The sequence below is a fragment of the Colletotrichum fructicola genome (assembly GCF_000319635.2).
Source record: "Colletotrichum fructicola Nara gc5 chromosome Unknown KSG_Nara_v1_contig03, whole genome shotgun sequence".
NCBI classification, from domain to species: domain Eukaryota; kingdom Fungi; phylum Ascomycota; class Sordariomycetes; order Glomerellales; family Glomerellaceae; genus Colletotrichum; species Colletotrichum fructicola.
The window spans coordinates 1,823,499-1,846,985 of NW_027094053.1; the positions used below are offsets into that span (position 1 = coordinate 1,823,499).

The window sequence follows — 23,487 nt, forward strand, 5'->3', positions numbered from 1 at the left end:
GACAACGCGACACCATCTCCAATCGAATTCCCCTGTTTTTCTCGCTCTATTCGTCCATCACCATCTCTCGTCGTAAGGTGCCTTGCCTTACCTTGCGTGCAACACCGACCCTGCACTCCCATCATACCTAAGGACACATACTAGCCACGAGCATTTCCCTTCTTCCCTTTCCTTCCCTGGACGCCGTCCGTTTCTCCCCACCTCACTTTCCCATCCATCCTCTCGCCCTCCCTTATTCGATCCCCTGCAACCGCACCGCATTACGTTGCCCCGTACCCAACCGGAGGATGCCCTGGCGTCCTGTCTTCTGCGTTGCACTACGGCTGGCTTAATACCCTTTCCCTACCTTCCTTACCGGACCTACCTTGCCTCAACTCACCGTCAAGTACCTACCTACCTACCTACCTACCTACCTACCTACCTACCTACCTACCTACCTACCTTATCTTACTTGCCTGCCTTACCGACTACCTAACTTGGACCTCACCTCATCTCGCTGACTGCCCGCCAACTTCTTTTCCCCTTCCTCAATTGCTCTCTCTTTCCCGCCATCACCATCACGATCCTGACTTCCAATGTGGCCTGCCTCCCTGTTCCGCTGCCCGCTGTGTTGATGGCCTAGTGCCCGGATCCAACGGCTTCCCTTCTCCTGGCTGCCGTCGTCATCCTCCCACTCTGACGTTGTATCCCTGGCAAACAATGACCCATCGCCGTCATGCCTTTTCTACGCCGTCGCGGCAATATGGTCAGCGAGACCGATATGAGGCGCCATACCATTCTTGATGCCGATGCGCCTCAGCTCCCGCCGCTCCCGCAACACTTTCCACCCCAACAGCCTCAGCAACAGCAGCAGCCTCAGCAAGAGCAACAGCCTCAACAACCGCCGCTACCCTTGCCGCAACACCCACCACAAGAAGTCCCCCGAGTCTCCGTGTCTGCCTCCATAAGCGAAACCCCTTCCACCTCCCTGACTGTGCCCGCGCAAACCGACGGTGACATCGATACCTCGACACGGCTCGATCCTGACGACGCAGACGCTCGACCAGATACTCCTCCAATCCAGGATGAGACGCCTAAGCATCGTCGCTTTTCAATCCTGAGGTTCCGCAATGCCTCCGACTCCCAGCTGTCATTAAGGGCCAAGCAGCAGGCTGAAAAGCCTCCCCCTGTCCCTCGGCGTGTGTCTCCTCCAGTCCCTTTGCGGCACCAAAGCGCGCCTGGCCCTGTTCATTGTGCTAACCATCCGCGCCAGCCCCTGAGATTATCACGACCGCACCTACAGTCGATTTCCAAGTACCACAGAAGAAGCAGTCTCGAATGCGACTAGCCGACCGATTTCGAAGATCTGGTGAGCTGCCCAGAAATAGCGAGGATGGGGCCAACCGAGCCATGACGTGGAAGTCATCTAGGAGGAAAACGGGCCTGGAAGACCTCGCTTCTAGAAATCGGCCTACTCTTGTTACTTTCGAGGAACCCAACCGCCCGTCTTCGTCCAGGGCGCCCACCAACGGAGACCATCACGATGGCATCGCCTTGTCACTCCCCCCCAATCGAGCTTCCGAATCATCGCGATCCGATGCGAGCTTCGGGGAACAACTATACCCCACAACTACCGCAGGCACTGCAGGCACCGCAGCTAACTCTCCTCCAGTGCCGTCAAGCACTAGCTTCTTTCGCCTGGGTCGCAGGAAACCCAAAACACCATCACCCATGTTCGACTTATCACATCTGCCTCAGAAAGGCAAGCCCGCCGCCAACGGCGCAGACAATAATGGGACATTCTCGTCCTCATTAGGCGCAGCTCACCCACCCATCGCGTCAACATCCAGAGAGGGCACTCCGCGACCCCATCATGGCTCGAGGCCCCCATCAAGCTACAGTACACACGCCGACTCCGTGTCGTCCTCTGCCCCTGATCAGCAGCCACTCAAGACGAACCCCTCACCGGCAACTGCACTATTTCGTCCCGGCTCGACTCACTCCGGCCAGTCGTCACCGACCCGAGCCCGGTTGCAACGCCGAGGGAGATCTTCGACCATGAGCTCTTTAGGCAGAGATTCGTTGGAAGGGCATCTCGATCCAGGAGCAAGTCGAACATCCACGTCGATCGGGCGCAAGAGCTTTGGCGATCTCTTTGGCCTGAACAGACTGCGACAAAACTCTGATCTGGGCCAGAGAGCGGGCACGCTGACACCTGCAACCCCTGGCTCCAACACATCCAAGAACAATTCACTCCAGATTGCGCGGGAGCCGATTGCATTGCCTGAGAAGCTCGAAGACGAAACGCCCGCCAAGTATTTGGCCAGGATAGAAGAGATTCTCAGTAGAGGAGTAATTGCGAGTGCGTTGTCCAAGGGAAGTGATCCTTTCGCAGCAGCCGTGTTGCGCAGTTACATGCGCCGGTTTAGTTTCTTTGGTGACCCGATGGACATGGCAATCCGGAAACTACTTATGGAAGCCGAGCTGCCCAAAGAGACGCAGCAGATCGACAGGTGTTTGCAGGCGTTTGCGAATCGCTATCACGAATGCAATCCGGGCATTTATGCCTCCCCTGACCAGGCCTACTTCGTGGCGTTTTCGCTTCTCATTCTGCATACGGATGTGTTCAACAAGAATAACAAGCACAAGATGCAGCAACCTGACTATTTGAAGAATACCCAAGGCGAGGGTGTTTCGGACCCGATCCTTCGATGCTTTTACGACAACATCACTTACACCCCCTTTATACACGTTGAGGACGACGTGGACCTCAATGGTGATCGACTTATAGCGAACAGAGCCAAGAGGAAAACCCTTTTTCCTGGAGGCACGCCGGAAGCGGCCGCGAAGCGGTCTAACCGTGAACCCCTCGATCCGTATACGCTGATCATAGACGGCAAGCTGGATATACTGAGGCCGAGTCTGAAAGATGTGATGGAGCTCGAGGACCACTATGACTATTTGGGAACGGCAAAAGACCTCAACGTAAAGGAGCTTCAGCGGACATTCTTCAGAACTGGTGTTTTGCAAATTGTGTCGGCCAGGTCACGGCCAGATGCCTTTCGCGACGAAAAGAGCGCTATCAACCCTGCCGAAGCGGCGCAGGGCGTGGTCGATATCAAAATCACAAAGGTCGGTCTTTTGTGGCGGAAGGATGTCAAGAAGAAGAAAACCAGATCACCCTGGCAGGAATGGGGAGCCATTCTTACGGGCGCCCAGCTTTATTTCTTCCGCAACACCACATGGATCAAGAACTTGATGCACCAATACGAATCGCACGTTAAACAAGGCTTTTACGGCGAACCAATCACGTTTAAACCGCCATTACCGGAGTTCAAGCCTGATGGATATCTCCCGACGAAGGAAGCTGTTGCGCTCGTAGACTCCACGTATAAGAAGCACAAGAACGCTTTCAAATACTCTCGGCCTGGGGCCTTCGTCGAGGAGGTTCTTCTTGCTGACAATGAAGAGGAGATGAACGACTGGCTCGCCAAATTGAATTACGCTGCCGCCTTCACTACGTCTGGCGTCCGCATGCGAGGCGTCGTGGGCGGCAATTACGAGGGACAAAGTCGACGGGGGATCAGGAGACTTGGAAGTTCGGCCTCCGCGCAGGTTATTCAGACTCCCACCGGCGAGGTCAGCATCGTTCGTGGTAAAATTGATCACCAGGAGGCCGAGTCCATTCAGGCTCAACGACGGCAGACCATGATGGACGCTGTTGCTAAAGCAGATGAAGAAATCGCCATCAAGGAGCAAGAGCTGGAGATCCATCTGAGGAACGCTCGCCATCTCCAGATTCTCTCACCCATCCAAGCCAAGACGAGGGATCAGGTTCTTTCGGCTGCTGCTCACATGGATGTTAAAATCAAGTGGATTCGTATGGACATGTGGAAATCCAGGTGTCATCGAGATGTCCTTTTGAAGGATATGTCCGAAGAGCAGCGACTCCAAGGTCTGGTGCCGACCAAATCTCAAAATGGCCATGAGATCCGCGAAGCGTCACCATCCCGAGAAAGACCACCCATGCTCGAGGCAGGATCAGTGACAAGTGTGGGACGCCGCCGCCGGAGGTCATCGGCAGCCATCTCCGTGGTTCAAGGGCCTGCGAAGATGGCGCAAGGGGAGCCAGAATCGCCAACAAATGATGCTTACCAGACACCGCCTACAAGTGCGACCTTCAACCCCCACAAACACCAGAACTCATGGGACTCCAAGGTCTCCAAATCCCAAGAGCCAGTCTACCGCAAACGACCCTGCTCCAGTTCTAGTCAATCCTCTGGTGACCCGACGTTCTACAGCCCGCAGCAGCATCCGACTCCTAGAAGAGGGAAGGACGAAGAAACGAGTGTGGCTGAGGAACATCATGATGACGTGGATGCGAACGAACGTGTCCTCCTTGAGCAGGCAGGCTTGCTAGGATCAGAATCTCATGGCAATCCGCCTGAAAGAAAGCGAACCGGGTCACTCTCTGAAGCTGGAGATGCTTCCGAGTCGCGTGATACCCCGGGGTCCATCGACAAGCAAGACAGGACAAAGATCCGACGAAGCCTGCAACGCACCCTCAGGGAGAGCGCTGGCCATCTTTCGCACCATCGTAGCAGAAAGGGAAAAGAGGTCATCACCGGAAGCGCTTTAGAAGACGCTGGTCGCGAAGACGTGCTTACTAGAGGCACTGGAAGCTTCGTGGTACACGGCAAGAAGGCGTCCGTCATCAATTTCGGTTCCGAACTGCAACAACTGACTCCCGAGGAGCGTCTGAGGCAGCGAAAGCCGGGTCAGCGCGATGAGCCTGCTTCTCCCGCCAGCGTCGAGGAAGATTTCCGCGACACGCTTAATGAATCGTTACTTCCCAAGGAGCGCAGAGAGTCGGGCGCAAGCGCTAGCACAGCAACGGCAAGAAGCTTTCGTGAACTTCACCGAAAGTATTCTTCTGCGCACGCTTCTCGGTCGCCGGCCTTCAGAGGTCAACTTTCAGTGCCGTCTGATGGTGAGAGTGAAGCCGCAGTCAGCTTTTCCGAAGGACGCAGGACGCCGCTGCCCCCAATTGAAAACGAGTCTGGAGACGAGGAAGAAAGTGACGCCGTCGTAGCGAGTTCGGGCGTGACAAGCCCTACTGTGGCAAGTCCGCAGCCAATCCGTGCAGCGTTCTTATCACCCCTCGAGCCGGTGACGCCTCAAGGACAGGAGAAAGGCGAAGAAGAAAAGAGCGACGAGATGCAGCGACTACCTAGTCCTCCGATCCAGGCAGTCAAGGCCTAGTCATCGAAATCGCTGCCTGCCCTGGGGACGACACTCCCACTTCGGCCGAGTTCATCTAGCAATGCGTGTTGAGCCGTCACGCCGAACCAGGCAGCTCGCTTGATGGCCCTGATACGTTAGAGAGCGTCGACAGGGTGACGGATGTTTGATCCGTTGGTCTGAAGCGATAGAGGTGAAGAAACCCTCACTAAATCAGGCGCTGGTGGGTATGCACCCATAGCGTCATTCTTTGTTTTTCTTGACAACAAAAAGGAGGTGTTTGTAGTCAATCTAATGGCAGATGTGTTACATATGTGTGGGCTCATGGCTAAGCGGGAATGGACACTGGACTTTGGGCATAGCATTGTGAGGCGACTGGGGTCAACAAAAAGGACGGCCGACATGGCTGTGGTGTAGAGTAGAGCACAGCGGTCGAAAGTCTCACAGAAAGACCTGTTGCACAGCGAATTCAATCTTTTCTCCTTCTTCTCCTTACTCATAGGTCGGTTTGTTTGGATACGGGCAGTTGCGTAGACTGCGTTGTAATCTAGCGCGCGAGTCCTCGATCTCACACCTGCGTCCTCCGAGCCGTTCATTTCTTACCCTTCTTCTTCTTCTTGTTTGACGACGTTGGCGCCTTTTCGACCTTGACAGATCCGGCGCCACCTGCAAGCTCCAGCGTCTCAACTTCCTTTGCCAAACCACCTTGCGTGGACTCGTTTGCCTTCTTCTTGCCCTTCTTGCCCCTGGGCCGGTAGGAAGAGCGGTCGCGGAGAGGCAGCCATCGCTCGGGGTCCATTTTCCTCCCCTCCTCATAGTTCTTTGGCAGCTTTCTTCTGCGCTTCTTTCTGGCACTTGCTTCAGTTGGCTGGGTTTCCATTGTTCGCTTCGTAGCCTGGTTAGCTGGCGTCGCGAGTGTAGCGATGCCTTCGCCGGCCAACTGGCCAGCGTCGACGCCTTGAATGAGACTCTCAATGGGAGGGAGGTCCGTCAGGTATGGCTTGGCCCTGGATGCGTTTGATGTGGCGAACGATGCCACCAGTCCTGCGGCTGCAACATGGTCCGCATCGGTGCCGGGCTTCGCGCAAAGTTTCTCGAAAGCAGCACCTGCGGCAGCGAGATCAACAGGATCAGACGACTTGAGCAACTCGGAGCCGGCACCGCGGAGCAGCGAGTCGGCGTGGCGACCATTCCGCTTCTCCCAAAACGAGGAGGCCTTGGCCAACTCTGTGCGTATACCGGTTTGGCGTCCTTGCTGTCTGTAAAGGGAGACCACCAGAGCGACCAGACCAGGGGCGAATCGAACATCCTGCGTTCCCTGATTTTCCAGATTGCGCAGGAACGTCTCGAGAATAGACAGTGCCGCACCGGTGTTGTTCGCGGCGAGATAGAGCTGGATAATAGTGAGAATTAATCCGACGTCCGTGGGGCGTTTCTCAAGCAGAGGAATGACGTGCTTAACGTCTACGTTCTTGGATGGACGTAGAGCATGGGCCGCAGCGTTGATGGCAGAGAGGACGTTTGTGTTGGCGGAGACGGTAGGCGTAGCCTCGGCCAAGGTTCTAGAAGTGCCCCGGTAGACGCCGGCCAGCTTCTGCGTCTGGACGCCCAAAACATACTGGTTTTGCTTCAGTGGGCTCTCTTGGTACTTGAAAAGCTTGGCCTGCTTTCTCAGAGCAGATGCCAGCTCGCCTTCACGCTGTGCGAGGTAAGGATTCTCGACTCCGGTCGCGAGAGCCGACCTGTTATTCTGGTTAATCAGCTTGGACTCGGCGTCCCAACTACTGCGCAGATGTTAGCGAGGTCGAGACCTGAACAGTTGAGCGAAACTTACTCCGAAACGGACAGGCGGTTCTGAACGTCAAGTGCCTCCCCAAGCTTGCCTAACCTGGAATATACGTAGACCTGCTGGACCATGATTGGTACCATCTCGGCTTGTTTATCGTCCTCGGAAAGATCCTCAGAATCGTCACACAAGCGCACAGAGCGCTGGAGTAGCGTCGATGCTTTGGACAACTCTCCGCGAGCAATGCAGCCGCAGGCGCTGTTATATGCGAGCTCGAAGGTATCGATATCTGCCGCGAGGGGGGTCGGCGCGACCTCGTCACTCAAGTCGTCCACGACTTTCCACTCCAATTGAGCAGCGGAGGCCAGGTAGTTGATGTTGAGGTCGTTCTCCTCGTCCTGAGGATCATCGAGCAGACCTTTGTAGAGATCGAGTGCGTCTTTGAAGTCCTCGGCGCGGTAAGCAACTTGGGCAGCAACGTGTCGAAAACTGCGCTGCGGTCTCGAGTTTGCGATCTCGCGGGCCGCCTGAAGTTGTCCGGTCTTGTACAGGGCGTAAGCCTTCTCGAGCAAACACGCATCCTGGAGCTTGTCACCACCATCGGCTATGGCGCGAAGGGCGTCGTCGAAGCGATCGAGTTTGAGCAGGGCGACGACGCGGGTGCGGTGGGCAGTGAGGTCGGTCTTGGACTCCTTTATCGAAGCGTTTGCAGCTTTGAGGACCTCTTCATGGTCTTGTATGGAGGCTGCACGCAGCAAGGCGCTGAGGTTGGCGGCGGGGTCTGAAGGAGCCATCGTGAGGGGTGGGACGTGTGGTTTTGCTTCAGTTGAGCCGATCCGGCATGTTCGATCGATTTGAGGAGATCTCAAGCAAAGAATCGGCTTGGACTCGCGCCTTGCGACAAGAGGAGGTGAGCAGCAAAGATGATGAAGGGACCGTAGGTACCTCTGGGGGTGGTTTCGGCGTCGCGGTTGTCGCTGGCGTCTCAATAAGACATCAGAGAGGAAAGCCACGGTGCGGTGCAGCTCAGGATTGAATTGTGGATAGGTAGTGGGGCAGAGCCTGTGACGTCCAACGGAGACTCGAGGCTTGTAATGCTTGTAGTCTTCCACGGAAGCTCGGCGTATAGGTACATAACGGGTTTAGACAGGTACCTACCATACTACGAGTTCGTTTTGCGATACCCTTACGCTGGTGGCGTAACAACCTACCCACAATCTCAATTTTTGAAGTCCTCGATACTCCATCAGTCAGTTACCGCACCGCAACATGGACTTTTCGTGGCGTCATCTGAATCCATCATAAGCCATGCATTCCGCATAATTCGTAAAATCGCATTTCGCCCTCACAACGCACGCCCCGGGCCTTTTCCTTCGCCATATTCTTTAACCGACCCCAAGCCATGCCACTTCGTCCGTTCTCATAGTGAACTAGCCAACGGCTGATATTTCATCCCCTTCCAAACAATCCCCACAACCTCTTTCGTTTGGTCTCGGGATGGTACGGCCTCAGGGGATACGTTGGCGGCATGCTGTACACGTCTGAGTCGGCCGAGTTGTCTGACTGCTTTCGATGTAGCTTCCTAGGGCGAACCTCACCCAATTTCGTGCTTCCCGACGACATGGTGGCCATTGAGACGCGCCTGTCCGGGCTGTTCTGAGGAACAACAAATGTGCTCGCAATTAGAGCAGGCATCGGTTCTCGCACCTCAAGCTCCTCCGGTCGGTTGAATTTGCCCTTGGTAGACCTCCCATGCTTCGGTCTCACCTCTTTGTTTGGTGGTATAATTGTTGTGTGGCGCTTGCTCTTCTTGCTCGACTTGGACTTGAGGGATGTACTGCTGAGCCGTCGTGAAAGATCGTTGATGGTTCTAACGGCATCCAAGCGCGACGAGTTGGACAACGACCTCAACGACCGGTAGTCGATGGCTGGGCTCTGGGTTCTTGTCATAACACACAGCAGGCGCGTCATGGCCGAAGTTAGGCGTTTGATGATCCTCTTGAGTGAAGAGCGGGCCGCGGCTGAGGAAGATATCGGTAAGTATGTGAGAGGTGTGCAGAGCCGGCGCATGCGTACCATCTCCTTTCTCCAGGTGGCTTCCATTGAGGGAGAGACGCGATGAGTAGACTCGCCGCACCTCGGATTGGTCAGAACGCACGCATCTTCGGAGTTGTCGTGGTTGACTGTTTCGCTCTGATCCTTTCAGGCCCCCCAGAAGCGACAAGCACTTGGAGTACGTCTCCAGTAGGGCGTCAACTTTGTCACCGAATCCGCCCATTGATCCAGAAAGCAGAGCCTCAATAGAACAAGCATGTGTGGTGAGCGTGCGCATCTCCGACCGTTGGCCTTCCCCATCCCCGGCCTTACATACAAAGCCGGGTCAGCCTAGCTAAGGAGTCATCACAGTACTGGTGGTGCGACCAATCCAACGTCCTGCGAGGACGGGGAACGGCAACGGGGGCAGCTGCACCATCTGGTTGGCTGAGTAACCGCCGCAATAATCCATCCTGACCATGCAGGCCTTCGCCGGCAATCTATTCGTGATTGACGAGTCGTCTAGGCTGTTGATGGGTTCTTCCGACAATAAAGATTAATCGCAACCATGTCTCGATGCTTGTCGTAGGTATGCAAGCAAGCAAGCCACAACTCCAGTGATCATGGCCGGCGATGCCCGTCTTGCTGCGGCTCAAAGTCGGCCAGACCTCAGGACTTAGAGGCCTCGATCAGCGGTGAGTTGAGTCAAGTGCAGACATCTATTCTTTCTAGATGATAAGGCAGGCCGGGCCATTTTGCCAGAGATGGACACTGCATTCGTGCTCTGAAGAGTCCGATGCCAGGTCTGTACAGGGATGTTGTTAAAGCAGTCGAATCAGGCCAGGTTGCGATGTCAATTCGCCCGCGACCGCGCCCGCGCCAAGAGTTGAAGCGTCGGGATCGGATGGCGTTCCCGCAGGGGACAGGATCGCAATCTTGGGCACCGGTCCAATGGACCACCATGAAACGCTCACCGAGTGTTGCCTCATGGCAAGAAGAGAGTTTTGGACAGCAGCGATATCATTGTATCTGGAGGTGTGTACTCGTGGAGATATCAATGAAAGATGTGACGCAGGGCAACGTCGCAATAGGCGTGCGTGTCTGATTGCCCCATCGTCTGCATGGCCCTTTGGTTGGGCTAACGAGCGTCGGCGGAGGGGGTGTTTCTCCTCTGTGTTTTGCGGCCGGCCGATGGCGTGGGGGTCTATTGCAAGCGGGCAGGCACATGGGAGGCACCTTTCCACGAGGTAGGCACTCTTCCAAGTGAAGGCTCGTCCGAATGAGCGAAGCATTGGCCACTTCCAAGTCGAACCCGACAGTGCTTGGGTGCTTGGTTCAACTGAACCTCTAGCTAAGGTACGGCTAAAGAAGGTGAGCAACCCACGCGGGTTCCTGAGGTACGGTATCCGTACCTACCTACGTAAGGTGTCTTATCTGGTTGCCCCCCACACGCGCCAGTCACAGGCCGCTCATGAAGCACCTGGCGGGCGCTGGCGCGTCCTGCAGCGGGAAGGCCCTGGCAATGGTTTGTTGAGTTGATTGATAACCGTGATGTAAAACGGTGCGACATGCCAAGCTGCTCACCATCATGATGCACACTGTGTAAGGTACACCAAACTTAGCTACCTACCTACCTTACCTTACATACCTTACCTGCATTACATTTTAGGCGTGCACACTACTTTGTAGCAGGTGGGGTTTTCCCGGGGGCGGGGCCAGCATTCACTACATTGTACAGTGCGAGCCCCCATGCCTTGCCGAAGGTACCTTACGTACCTAGGTACCTTACCTTACTTAGGTAGGTCACAGGTAAGGTATTCATCGGCGGAGGTATCCGTGAGATCCACTCCGCCATCCCCATCATCCTATCGAACTTGGATGGAATCCCGCCACCTGAGCCCACTTTACCGCCCCCCGTTTCCCCGTATCATCACCACCACCACCACCACAACCACAACCACCCGAAAGGCAGTACTCAAGAAATCCAAAGTACCCTGCCGGCGCAGATATCTCTCGTTTTTGCCGGCCCTTCATCCTCGGCCTCATTGATCCCACACCACTCGATCCAGCCTTGTCACCCACTCGAACCCTGTCGCACCCCTATCCCCCGGTTCACGCTGCAAAACCTGACAAGCCAAATCCTGTTGGACGTCTGTCTTCCCCCCTTCCCCTTGCCGCTCAAGGCACACGCCCTTTTTATCTCTATCCAATGCCACTTTGCTTCTACTTGGCCAACATCTTCCACAATCCGCCTCATCATCAGCCCGAAATCCTCGTCATCGCCCTTGCACCTCTTTCGCTCTCTCTCTCTCTCTCTCTCTAGCCAAGTCCGCTCTCCGCCCGTGCCATCCATACCTTACCGTAGCGTTCCGTGCCTCACCTCAGACTCCTCACCCAGGAATCCCACGTCTCCAGGTAGGTAGAGATACCACACCACGGGTACTCAATCGGTCAGTTCCCTCATTCAAGTCCAGACTTCCGAACCCACTTCGCCCAAGCCCATGCTTCCCGGTCCCGGCAAACCTCCCGGTCAATTATCTCTCTTGTATCCGTAGTTATCTCAAGAGCCGCCCCCCCCCCCGCCTACCCTACCCGCCCGCAACAAGGCCTTTCTCTTCGACCAACTACTTACTACTTTGACCTGTGACATCCATCGCGCCCAGACATTTGTCTCCTTCAACGCCGCCATCGCTCTCACTCACCTCATCGCCAGCTGCAGCAATCCCACCTCGCTCCTCTCGATCCGTTCCATGGACCGTCCACTCCACAGGATCGCAGTCTGTCATCCAGCTCACGTCCGGACTTCACTCGACCACGTTGTTTTCTACCTGCGATAGCATCTTGGCCGGATAGTAGATGCCTTCTGGGCTTGCTGTTTTAGCAGCGGTCGACCATCAGCACTGACACTGCCACCCTAACCTCCTCACTACCTTACCTGCCTCGATGTCGGCCACCACCTCCTCATCACCGCTGCAAGGCCCCAGCGGTAGTGTTAACGGGGCGAACCTTCCCCAGGGTCACTGTCGCTATATCCTTCTGGTCCCGGGCATCAAAGGTCAGCGATGTGCTTGCGCGCACTTTTCTTTGAATCGGTCAACCCCCGGTGCCAGTTGCGACTGCGGACATATGGCCTGCTACCATGTCAAGGCACCAGAGCCATCCTCGGCCAGGCACGAGGTCGCGTTGCTCAGACAGCGTTTACAGGCGCTAGAAGAACATCTTGATCATGAACGACAGGGAGGCCTCGGAAACATCGTTACTAGAGTGAGCGAGCTGGAGGAGTTGGTCGAGAAAAGCCGTGAGGAGATCGGCCAAGAGATCAAGGGATCATACCGAAATATCACTAGAGTCTGGCAGTCAGTCGATCATTTAGAACGGCAAGCTGCTCAAATGCAACAACGCATACATTCCCACACGGAGCGGCTAGGGAATGTAGACTGCGAACTGCGGAACATCAGCAATCGACAAATGGAACTGTTTGACGCCGATGACAGCATGGAAGAAAGATTGGAACAGTTGGAGTCGGACAAGGACTCATTGGCCACGCGAGACGCAGGAAAGCTGCAGGTCACGGTTGAGGCAGCGACTTGGCCTAGTGGCCCAGATTCTCGACCCCGACGCCAACCCACGCCGACCCGGAAAGCTCACGGAAAGTCTGTCATTGACATGGAACTCTCCCGGTCTGAATTTCGTGCTTCCTCTTCACCTGGCGCGACTGGGTTTGCCGGTAACCCAAGTAACTGCGGCGCATGGACTGTTCACATTTCCCTGCTTCCAACCTTCTCACAGCCGTTTCCCTTTGAAAGGGATACCAATGCCTACAAGCGATGCCTCTCGCGTGGTCTGCATCGCACAGTTGTTGTGGGGGGTCCTGATAGTGACTCTTTCACGAACGCTGTCGCGAGAGCCTTCGAGGGTCTGTTGAAAGGACGGTCATGGATGCCTCTGCAGGCGAAGCTTTGCGATGCAGAACGGCTCCAGGGCCTCCCAATGTTACGACCACTGGACCCCAACATTGTCGACAGCGAATACAACGTTGACTTTCTGCGGAAGCACTGTGGCGTGTGCGAGCCCAGTGGGAAGATCGAGTCGTTATACATCGCCATGCGCAAAGATAAGCTGTCTTGGCATTTTCTGCGAAACTCGCCGAAATTCATTGACGGCCTCGAGAATTGCTGGGTGTATGACCATTACCTTGATCCAAACGACCCAGTGGAGGACGACAGCATAGACGAACACGATCGCCCGTCAGCCGGTGACATTGTCCCATGCTTGCCTTCTCTCAAAAGAGCTGCCTCTGAAATATCAAAGACGAGCAATTTGGCGGCTGTTCCGCCTGCTGGCGAAAACGATACACCGAGGACTAAAGCACCTCGGACAGCCTGTCTATCCACCTTGGCGGACTCGCATAGACGATTAGAGACGGTGTAATAACAAGTGGCCCACTTACATTGGTGAAGATTTATTTTCAAGATCATAGACGGAGATTTGGGGATGGGATCGTTTGGCGTTTTTCTGTGAGTAGGTGACGGTGCGCAACACGGACATGAAGAAAGGGCTGGATGAGTTCATCAGGTAAAAGATGACTTGCTGGTTCTGAGAGAAGTCGGAGAATTATACCCTTTTCATTGGTCTGTAGTGAATAAAGTAGATACTTGTCAGGAAATGGAAGTAGATAGAAAATGAAAGACACAGAATCTTGAGGAAAGCTGTAGAAATAGATCGCCGTAGAAGAAAGAAAATGGTAGGACAAATGCCGTGGTAGGTAGTCAGTCTCAGGCACCTTCTTCACCTTGCTGTGCCAGGCTAAGTGACCGGCTTTCGCGGCAATTACGGCGACGTCAAACGCCGGGACACCGGGCATCCCGTCACCGATTGGCTTAGGGAGGAGCGCTTGCATCAAATCGGCAGGCACCGGCCCCACCAGTCAGCCGCACTACCTACGCAGTACGCAGGTAGGTAGTACGCTGAGGTGTGCTCTGTACTCGGTTCTCCACACAACTAGCTCATACCGCGGAACTTCCAACATCATTCCCAGACATTGCGCGTTTGTCGTACCCGAGAGGCAGACTTCGATGCTCAATTGCCTTCGGATCCCCTTCGTCTTTCCTCAGATTCCCTGCCGTTTGTTGTGGAAAGAAGACTCCCGCTTGTTCCTGCCTCCCATTCACCGCTCCTGTCTCCACTGTCAAAACAAACACTTGCGCTCGCGTCTCTATACAACTCTCAACCTTACTTTCGCCATCTTCACACCATCTCCCACAACTACTTAACCAGCCATCATGGATTGGGATATCGATATGGACGACGTGGCCGAGGGCTTCGCGCCTCCGACTGCATCAATCGCCGACAACACGGTGGGTGACCCCAATGCCAGATACCTTGGGCTGCATTTCGCTGATCAAATTCCACCGCACAGAATACTGCACCCTCTGCCACCCAACCTGCCCACGCCGTCGGCCTCGATACGGAAAGCGCAACCTTGGTCGGGAACAAGGTCCACGTTCGCGGACTGGATAATCTGACAACGGACAACATCAAGACATACGTCAGCGATCACCATGGCCCTGTTGAAAGGATCGAATGGATCGATGACGACTGCGCAAATCTCATCTTTGGCTCCGACGCCATAGCACAAGAAGCTTTGAAGGCCCTTAGCGCCGTGGAAATCGCCGATCCGACTCAGCTTCCATTACTAGAGACGATTCCAGCCAAGAACACAGCATCGCATCCTGAGGCCAATTTACAGATCCGATTCGCAGTACTCTCCGACAAGAAGGCGCCGGGCGCAGCCCAACGCAGTCGTTTTTACCTTTTCCACCCGGAGTTCGACCCTGAGGAACGAAGACGAAGGAGCGATACAAGGAACAGATACCGCGACCGCGAGGGTGATGATCGCCGCCGCGGAGGTCGACGACATCAACGTGATCGAAGTCCAAGCGTTGAGAAATTCGACGCAGCAATGTACGATGACGACGAAGCGACACTGGCCGATCGCGAGTCCAAATCAACGCGCTCCCGGAGAAGATCAAGATCAAGGGAAGGTCCACGTGTGAGGTCGTACGCGCAACGCAACCAAGAAAAGGAGCTCTTTCCTGGTCGCGGCTCGGTGAGAGGGCAGCGTAATCGCTCGGCATCGCCCATGAGAGACAATGATGGCGATGCCTCAATGGACACTGAAGTCAGTCATGCGGACACGGTAAGCAACAGAGAAAGAGCGTCTGGCATCCGGGGCAGACTGGCGCAAGACAACCAGTCGAAGGAGCTATTCCCCGCCAAGGGTCCTTCAATCGGCAAAACCCACATGGACCGAGTGATGGATGGCGCGGACGAGGCTACGCGGCTCATGCAAAGCAACATGTCTGTCGGCAACGGGAGGCGTGAGAAGGGCGATCTCTTCAATCGACAGCTCGGCTCCGGCACCGGCTTTGCCATCAAAGGCGCGGCCAACTCCAACGTCAAAGAGTTGTTCCCCAGCCGATTCGGCGGAAACACCGGAAAGGAGCTCTTCGCAGATAGACCAGAGGGGCGTGGGAAGAGACGACAGAAGGCCGAGGATTTGTTCTCTTAGTGTGCAGACGATTGGATCAACACGGGAGCCACGCTTTGTGGCGCAGGAGCCAGAGGTGACCGTAACGCTTTGGACAAGACGGCAAACATGCGCAGGCAACAGATACCATAGGTGCGGTAATTTGAGCAAAGCATGTTTCCCGGTGAACAATTTGGCGGTAACATGATGTGTCCAGGAGAAAACACGTGTTATTAGTACTGGGATCGCATCTCTTCCTAGATGTATATTGTGGCGGAGAGCTCCTCTTCAATCACATAGATGAAGCAGGCTCGGCTTGGCCATCGTGAGATGCCGAGACGAGGTGCAAAATGTAGCGGCACGTTGACTACGTAGGTTATGATATTTCTTCTGCACATCTGAACGAGGCGGTCCGGATGTTTAAACGAAAGTGGTCTCGGAAGTCTGGACACTAGCGGTTTCTTCCTGCAGTGAAGTTGAGCAGGCAAAAGGAGGCAGGCACAGCTGGCGACGGTACTCGCTCCTGCCATCGTGCGGCTTGGGAATTGAGGATGCCTCTACTCGCTCCACCCGTCGTCGCGCTCGACGTTGAGGAAAGTGAGCCGCCTGCACAAGCATTAAAGCTTGCCTCTCAGGTCTTTATTTCCGAACCCCTTCGCTTTGCAGCGTCCATCGCGCCACGTCCTGCATCATCACCAGTCTGTTGGTTTCATTTCATTACAAAACGAGGCCAGGCCTCCGTTGAGATTTGTTCGCGGTAACTAAACCAGCTTTTGTTCGTGGGATATCACATCAAGCCTTTTACTTTCTTGTAACTGCTAAACTGCCAACAGTCAATCACTTCCCAAGTCTTCGCCATCTGCACACCTCTCGGGCTGTTCAGCAAGGACGAGCGCGGGCGACGGTCTTCCTTACAATGGCGGATTCTGAGAGATTGCGCCCTTTCCCTCGTCGCATGAGGTCTGATCTGGGGTTGAAGCGGCCTGCAGACGACGACAAGCAGACACGCCCTCTACCCATCGGCAACAGGCCGCGCCAACGAACATCCGTTCCCCGCATCGCCAGTCTTGATGTTATTGTACCTGCGAACCTAGGAGTGAACAAGTGCCCTAGCATCCGGTCGGAACGACGGCCTGCATCCCCTCGTCGACTCTCACTCTCGCTAATCGAACCCGGCGACGGTGTCTTCTTTCAGGAGCGAGATCTCAACACTGGCCATGCAGCGTCTATGGAGCAAATGATCAACACGTTGCACCATGTCATGATGACCAAGCCTGTTCTCGACCCGGTGCCAATTGAGAATAATTCTTGCATTCTGCACTTGCTTGAGGGGTACCGAGAGCTCCAAGAACAGCTGCGTGTGACCGAGAAGGCATTGGCGGAGGAGAAGGAGACCAAGGAGCGTAGCCTCGAAGAGTTTGCCAAGGTGTCATCCGAATGGGAGAAGAAAGAGACTGACTTCCGCGCCGAGATCAAGCGCATGGAGTTGGTCCTTGCCGACATTGCTCCCGACGGTGTTGGCGCGGTCGCCCTCGCGCGATCCGGCAGTATCGTGGACAGAAGCAGCAGGTCATCCCGGCTCTTCAAAGCCAGGGTAGAGAAGGCCAAGAGTCCTACAAAAGGTGAGGAGAGCTCTATCGCAGTTTGTCCTAGCCGTCTGAACACTGACGGATTCCGATACAAAGCGCGTGATCCTGACGACACCGCCGTTCTGGAGAATACCCTTGATTCCGACGCGACGGGCAGCCCGCGTCGTACGCACACCACATATCGTAAGCTGACCCGAACGTCGCCAAGCATTAGATGCACTTGCTAACGTATGCAGTGTCGATGCGCCCAAACCTGGACAGTAACGCGGATGCCGAGTTGAGCGAAAAGATGAGGAAAGCCCAGTTGAGGCGGTTTTGGGACACCAAGTACGATCCACGAAAGACGCCCGGCAGAGCCGACTTGACATCATGCCACACCTCGAATAAGCCCATAAATCACCATAATCGATTTCACTCCACTGCCAAGTCGCTTCCCAAGGGAGAAACTACTATGCAAAACAACATCGCGGATGACCCGGATTCAACTAGCGAAGTGACGGTCCTGCATATGAACGAGGATGTGCCGGCCGGTCCCAACGATCGAGCTGTTAACGGGAGACTTGAAACCACACCCACTAAGGCGACAGTGAACGGTCTATTGGGCGAAAACCCGGATGCCTCGACGCAGACTGGCGGTGGCCTGCGATGTAAACGCGAAGTCAGCCGCCACAAGAGAGAATTTTCATTCGATCCAGGAGAGGACGGCATTCTCCTATTGCCCTTGGCAAACCAAAACCCCCATGGAACCATCGAACAGTCATAGAACATGCGCAGACGGGAGCGAGGCGGCATATATCGACCGATAGGTGCAAAAGCCAGTCCTTTGAGTTCAAGTGCTGCAGACAGCTGATGGTTAGAGAAATAGGTCACAGCCCAACGTCAGTACACCTGGTGTCATCTTATCACATATCGAAGCCTCACCCAATGCTGCAGGATAAAGTCCGGACTGCGACCAGGCGGATATCCATGGAAGTCGTCGCAGTTCTCAAGATAGCGGCCCAGTCCGTACGATATCGTTTTACGATGCATCCATTCGCCCAGCGCAGACGGAAAAGGGGTAAGAGCAGTGGAGAAAACGAAATGTGAACGAAGTTCGTTGTATTAAGCACGAGTTGGGCTTTTTTGCTTGCTGCGTGGGGCAAAGGAATGACATGCGTTGCGAAATAACAAGCAACGTTGAGCCTTCTAGTCGCGTTTTCACTTCCCAAATATATTACTGCATCTCCCTGCATTGTGTTCACTAACTTGGATCTTGTGTGTTGTTGAAGTCTACGTTGGCATAACGTGCTCCATATCCGAGCGAATACATAAGCCCCGAATACTTGAGCCCCATTTGCAAACTCTTTCTCGCCATACGTACCCCGATAGCTCCCGTCCATGACTGTAAACATTGCCACGTGAAGACCCCATTTAAGTTCACGATTGTCTCCGAGGGTCCTGTCCCCTGCCCGGCGGCTATCATAGTGATGAGCGGGACTTAGGGCGATGCTTGCACAGGTTGTAGGCTGCATCCCCATAAGACCAAGGTGGTTCAGGGGTAAGGAGATTGCTGCGTCTTGACTGGGTGCATTCCGTCGCCGGTGAATCTCGCGGCAGCGACACATGGTCTGTCGAATTGAAAGCAGTCTGCGAAGCAGGGACGAACACGGATGTGCCAGTCGGGGAATCCACAGTGAAAGGCGCGAAACCACGAGCAAATCAAACAGCTACGAATACTTACACCTAGCAGCCGGCGCTTTACTCTGCTCGGTTTGTGTGTGAAACGAATCAAGGTGCATTTTGGTCGGCAGCAACTAGTAAACACCCCCAGGGACCAAAAAGCCGAAGGGAGACGAGTAGAGGAGGTGAGGCGTTTCTCACCCAGATCGCCGGGTAGCAATACTTTTGGAGGAGGAGCGTCAACTGCGCCTGCTTATTTTCCCCTTCCCCATCCATAACTGGAAGTGCTTGAGTATATCGTCACCTGTACGGCGACCGCCTCACTCAGCGTCCGCCGTTGCAACTGGAATTCGGTATGTACCCCGCCCCAACCAGAGTACCACAATGGCGACTCCCACGGACGGTTTCGTAACTCTCTTTGTCTCGTCAGTCGGCAGAACTGTTGGAACTCAGGTTGGCCTGCTAGCCGTTGAAGATATTGCAACCACAGAAACAGTGGAGGATTTTCCCAACGCCAACCGTTTGACGGAATTAGGTCCAGGTCAGATTAATACTTATTTCGGAAGAACTATAAGCTCAGTATCGCACGACTTCTTGGTCACTCACATACGCCTCACCAGAAAGCCCTCCACTTACTCCTCGATACTCCTACCGTGGGTACGGCAATACCGAGTCTCAGGACGATTAGACTTCAAATCGGCAGTCGGTGGCTGTTTTCCACTTCCGGTATTGCGCAAAAGATTGACTTGCAGCATCCGCAAACAAGACTTCCCCAACGATGTGAGTGCATCGGCAGTGGTTCTGCGGATGAAGTATAACGGCTCGCCCCAAGACACTAGGTGGCGACAGAGGTTGAAGTCATGCTTTCACCATTTGAGTGACACGCATCCAAGAGCAACACAATCGAAGAATCACGAGGAATATGTATATGAGTAATGAGCCTCGGCCACTGAAGACGAGTTGATTTTGGGCGTCTCTTTACAAGTGTTTGCCGAGCATACAATTGAGATACGAAGAACTCTACAGTTCCGTTTGCGAAAGCCTTCCGGTCTTGCGTGTCGGCTGGTCATTAACATAAGTCTAATTGCATGTGGTTCATCGCACAAAAGCCTCGAGGGATTCTGATAGGGCCACAGGTACCTGTGCCGCGGCGGCGGGCTCGCGCGACCCGCGCCTGTCTCTATGTATGTCTTGCAAAAAGCCTGTGAGGGCAGGTCTGTGGGCAAGAGGGTAAGAGGACAGGGTGCTGAGACGATGAAAAGAAAAGAGGGCAGAAAGATTGAAGGATCAATGACAAATATGAAGGTCGACACCCCAAGACCAACAGCCACCACAGCGTAACATAAACGAAGAAGGATCACACACACCAAGATACATGAGGTAAGAAGAGCCCATCACCCTGATCCTTGAGCCGTCAACGATGCAGGCAAGCTTCCTCAGTGCACACGTGCACACAAGTTCGGCGATGACATTACAGACAGGCTGGCTGAGGCGACTGTGGTGTGTAATGTTGTATTCCCAACGGGGGAATATGGTTTCGTCGTCCCGTGTTGGAGGCTTATGTGTGTCCGTGGTGTCCCACTGCAGGCGGGCGTCGTTGATTCCTTGAATCGACTGCATGATTGATACGCACTACCAGCGCACACATTGAACCAACACTTACATATACGGCACGATATGGTGCCATCGTGTGATTTTACGGTGCTTGCGTTGCAGCTCGGTACACCCTCCTTAGCCCCCCCCCCCCCCTCCGTGAACAACCAGCCCGGGATAGTGGCAGAGACAGAGAGAGAAAGATTGAGCTGGATCCTTGGGTACGAGGCGCCTTTATTGATGTTGCTGCTGCTTACCATCCCAGCGGTTGCGGGGGGGATGCACATGGTTGAGCGAAGATTGAGACGGCTGTCTAAGTCGAAGTCACGCAGACCACCAGTTTGGCAGATCCCCTGACTAGGGTATCCGTACTGGGCTTCGCCGCATCTTCGGGTATGTGCCTTTTTTCCTGCGTGTCTTATCTTGTTCGGACGGGTTTGATCCAACACTGAAGAGAACAAGGGGGGTGATTTGTCATGCTGGGGGGGGGCTACTCTCTCCCAAGACAGTTTCGCTCTAACCACCGGTTTTTTTTCCCATGTCTGTTATGGCGTCTGGGGGAACTTATCCGTGAGGGACCTACCGCTGTGTGGCGTGCCGTTGGCGGCTTCCTAGTGCTCTGATTGGCCGGAGTGGAATATGCGAAGGTTCCAAGCCACGGAGACTCCTCGAAGGACAGGCCACGCGACTTACCCAATTGCTCTTCACAGGTCAACCAACCATTAATAGCATTGAGTTGATTAGCCAGCCAGCCAGCGAAGAAGATTGTAGGTCCCATAAAAGACTTGGGGGTTGGGGGCAAGGAAGACGCTGGGAAGTGAGGCTGATGATGCGAGGCGTCATTGACGCCATGTCAATGATGACGACTCTGCATCGCGGGTAGCCTGTGTTAAAGGAGGCAAAGAAGTGTAGAGGGTCGTGGGCGGTAGAGAAATGCAATGAATGGCTGCCGTTTTTTTTTTTTTTTTGGCCCCCCTACCCTCCAGGAAAGAAAACAATATGGTTGGCGTCGCTCACCACACCGGGATCGAAATCGGGCTGAACCACAGCCGCGGATGTGAGTACTGATATCCGTGGCCAAGGTTCAGGGCTACCCAAGAGTGGCAGAGGATCATTTGCGGTTTGTTCTCCCCTGGTTTGTGCGACCCAAGGCATGGGGGAGCTGAGGGAGGGGGACACGGGGGATGCTGCGAGTGACTCAACTTGCTCTGTGAACCGCGCAAGGCTCATCTCTTTGGCTGGGTTTCGTGCCGCGTCAAGCAACAGAGAGCATCAAGTATCCAGAAGTCGTCAACGATGACAGGGCAAAGCCTCTGTAGTAGCCCCTGCGGTGAACCCATCGGGTTCTAGCGACAAGGGGGTTATGTTGTGAATGGGTGCAGTTGCAGTTCAGATTGCACCGGGGAAGCTGGGATCAACCGCAGTGCTATGTATGCTGTGGGTGTGAGTACCTGTTGGGTTCTCTTACCGTGGATTGGGAGCCAAAACGTTTGTCTTTCACGACGTCTGCCTGTCTGTGGTGCCTCAACTCAGCTGCACCTCTCACCATCAGTAATCATCAATGCTAAGGGAGGGGAAACCCAGGGGTGGAAAAAGAAATAACGTTGGTCAAGGGTGGGTAGTTGGGCGTGGGCGTGGGCGTGGGCATTAGTGTGAGCGAGGGTGGGTGAGAAAACAGTAGTAGTATCTGTATCTGTACTTCATTCGGATACGCAGCATGATGATGGGCACCTAGGTACCTTACGATACACTCTGTGCGGATCCCCTGGAGCGCTCTTCCCTCCTCCCTGCTGCACCTTGGCGGGTGCGGGTGCGGATGCGGGAACAGTGACTGAATGGATGCAATGTGGAAGCCCCACTACCCCACTACCCCCAATCCCCAAGCTCCCATGTCGTCTGTTCGCACAGCTGCCCAATCTTGGTAAGGTGAAATAAAGAACGGATATGACGTACGGATATAACGATCCAAGGCGATGAAGTTGCAGATGCATACAGATTGATAAACCTGGGCGGGAACTCGTGAGCTCAGCAGAAGCTGCAGCAGCAGCAATAACGACGGCGACAACAACAGCAACATCAACAACAATAACAACAACAGTCACAACAACGGCAGCGTAGTGGTCGGCCATCTCTCAATTCCCGCTGCAGCAATGGTGTAAGTCGACGAGACAGTATGCAGCAGGATCCTCCCACGCACATACACGATGATGCCTCGCTCCAACAACACAACACACAAAGTGAAGGCATGTCTGTCTTCCTTACCTTACGTCCGGTATTCGTACCGTTGGGCTCCGTATGACTGTCTTGGTGGTGCCCACTCATCCTGACCCAGGCTTATTGGTCTCTTGAAGGTGACTCCCCAATTGCAAATACCTTACCCGCCTGGCCCTGGTCTAGCTCCATGTCTCAGACAGAGTCCAGGGGCAAGAGACAGCAGGCACCCGTATAACGGCTGAAGGGCTGAGTGGCTGGCCAGTTGGTTGGCACGTTGTAATCTCGATATGATGCTGCATTTACGGGTGATGGATGGTGGTGATGGAGAAAGACCCACGGAACGTCCCCGTAGACCGCATGCACTCTGCTTACGGCTTGGTAAATTGCGAGAACATGGGTAGCCTGACCAGCCCCTGCTGGTGAGGCTTCCCGCTGAGAGACCTGGGCGAGTCTGGCCCGGCCCTTGCCCCTGCCACTGCCCCCTAAGTAGGTACCTGAGGAACGAATAGGTACGGCGAAAGTAGGTAGGTACCTTACCTTGGGTTCCTGGGTGCCTAGGTAGTGTCATATAGGCGACCCACCTCCCCCTGTCGCCGCTCATCGAGCTCCGGTGCCATCTGCCTCTGAATCTGCTTCCACCTGTTCGGTTCTCATGCTGCCGCTGCCGCTGCCGTTGCCGCTGCTGCTGCTGCTGCTGCTGCTGGCCGACCGTTGATCGACAGATGCCCATTGGCCCCGGGCCCCGGTGGTGGATGGGGCGAACCTGTCCCACATCACATGCATTGTCGATTCCAACTCGTCGATTCGCAACTGTGAACCTGCAGCCCGCCCAAATAAAAATGGGATCTGAGATCCGTCTCCAC

The 23,487-nt window shown here is 54.7% G+C and overlaps 5 protein-coding genes across 5 annotated transcripts; 2 read left to right on the forward strand and 3 right to left on the reverse strand.

Moving 5' to 3' along the window:
* Positions 1-742: 742 nt before the first annotated feature.
* On the forward strand, positions 743-5,241 carry sec73 (Protein transport protein sec73; the record flags this gene model as incomplete). The annotated part of the gene is made up of 3 exons (XM_066151428.1): positions 743-1,178; positions 1,253-1,348; positions 1,652-5,241. 3 exons carry the CDS (start codon positions 743-745, stop codon positions 5,239-5,241), a joined length of 4,122 nt encoding a protein of 1,373 aa, XP_066009143.1.
* A 571-nt stretch (positions 5,242-5,812) lies between these two features.
* On the reverse strand, positions 5,813-7,800 carry SRP72 (Signal recognition particle subunit SRP72; the record flags this gene model as incomplete). Its single annotated transcript, XM_032034407.1, has 2 exons — positions 5,813-7,004; positions 7,055-7,800. 2 exons carry the CDS (start codon positions 7,798-7,800, stop codon positions 5,813-5,815), a joined length of 1,938 nt encoding a protein of 645 aa, XP_031892967.1.
* A 655-nt stretch (positions 7,801-8,455) lies between these two features.
* CGGC5_v005298 (uncharacterized protein) lies at positions 8,456-9,284 on the reverse strand (the record flags this gene model as incomplete). The annotated part of the gene is made up of 2 exons (XM_032034418.1): positions 8,456-9,027; positions 9,083-9,284. The coding sequence occupies 2 exons, from the start codon at positions 9,282-9,284 to the stop codon at positions 8,456-8,458; spliced, it is 774 nt and encodes a 257-aa protein (XP_031892964.1).
* A 2,963-nt stretch (positions 9,285-12,247) lies between these two features.
* Positions 12,248-13,518, reverse strand: CGGC5_v005299 (uncharacterized protein; the record flags this gene model as incomplete). The annotated part of the gene is made up of 6 exons (XM_066151429.1): positions 12,248-12,313; positions 12,374-12,383; positions 12,935-13,174; positions 13,235-13,376; positions 13,435-13,443; positions 13,491-13,518. The coding sequence occupies 6 exons, from the start codon at positions 13,516-13,518 to the stop codon at positions 12,248-12,250; spliced, it is 495 nt and encodes a 164-aa protein (XP_066009142.1).
* An 804-nt stretch (positions 13,519-14,322) lies between these two features.
* On the forward strand, positions 14,323-15,611 carry CGGC5_v005300 (Uncharacterized protein; the record flags this gene model as incomplete). The annotated part of the gene is made up of 2 exons (XM_032034440.1): positions 14,323-14,397; positions 14,460-15,611. 2 exons carry the CDS (start codon positions 14,323-14,325, stop codon positions 15,609-15,611), a joined length of 1,227 nt encoding a protein of 408 aa, XP_031892896.1.
* Between the last annotated feature and the right edge of the window lie 7,876 nt (positions 15,612-23,487).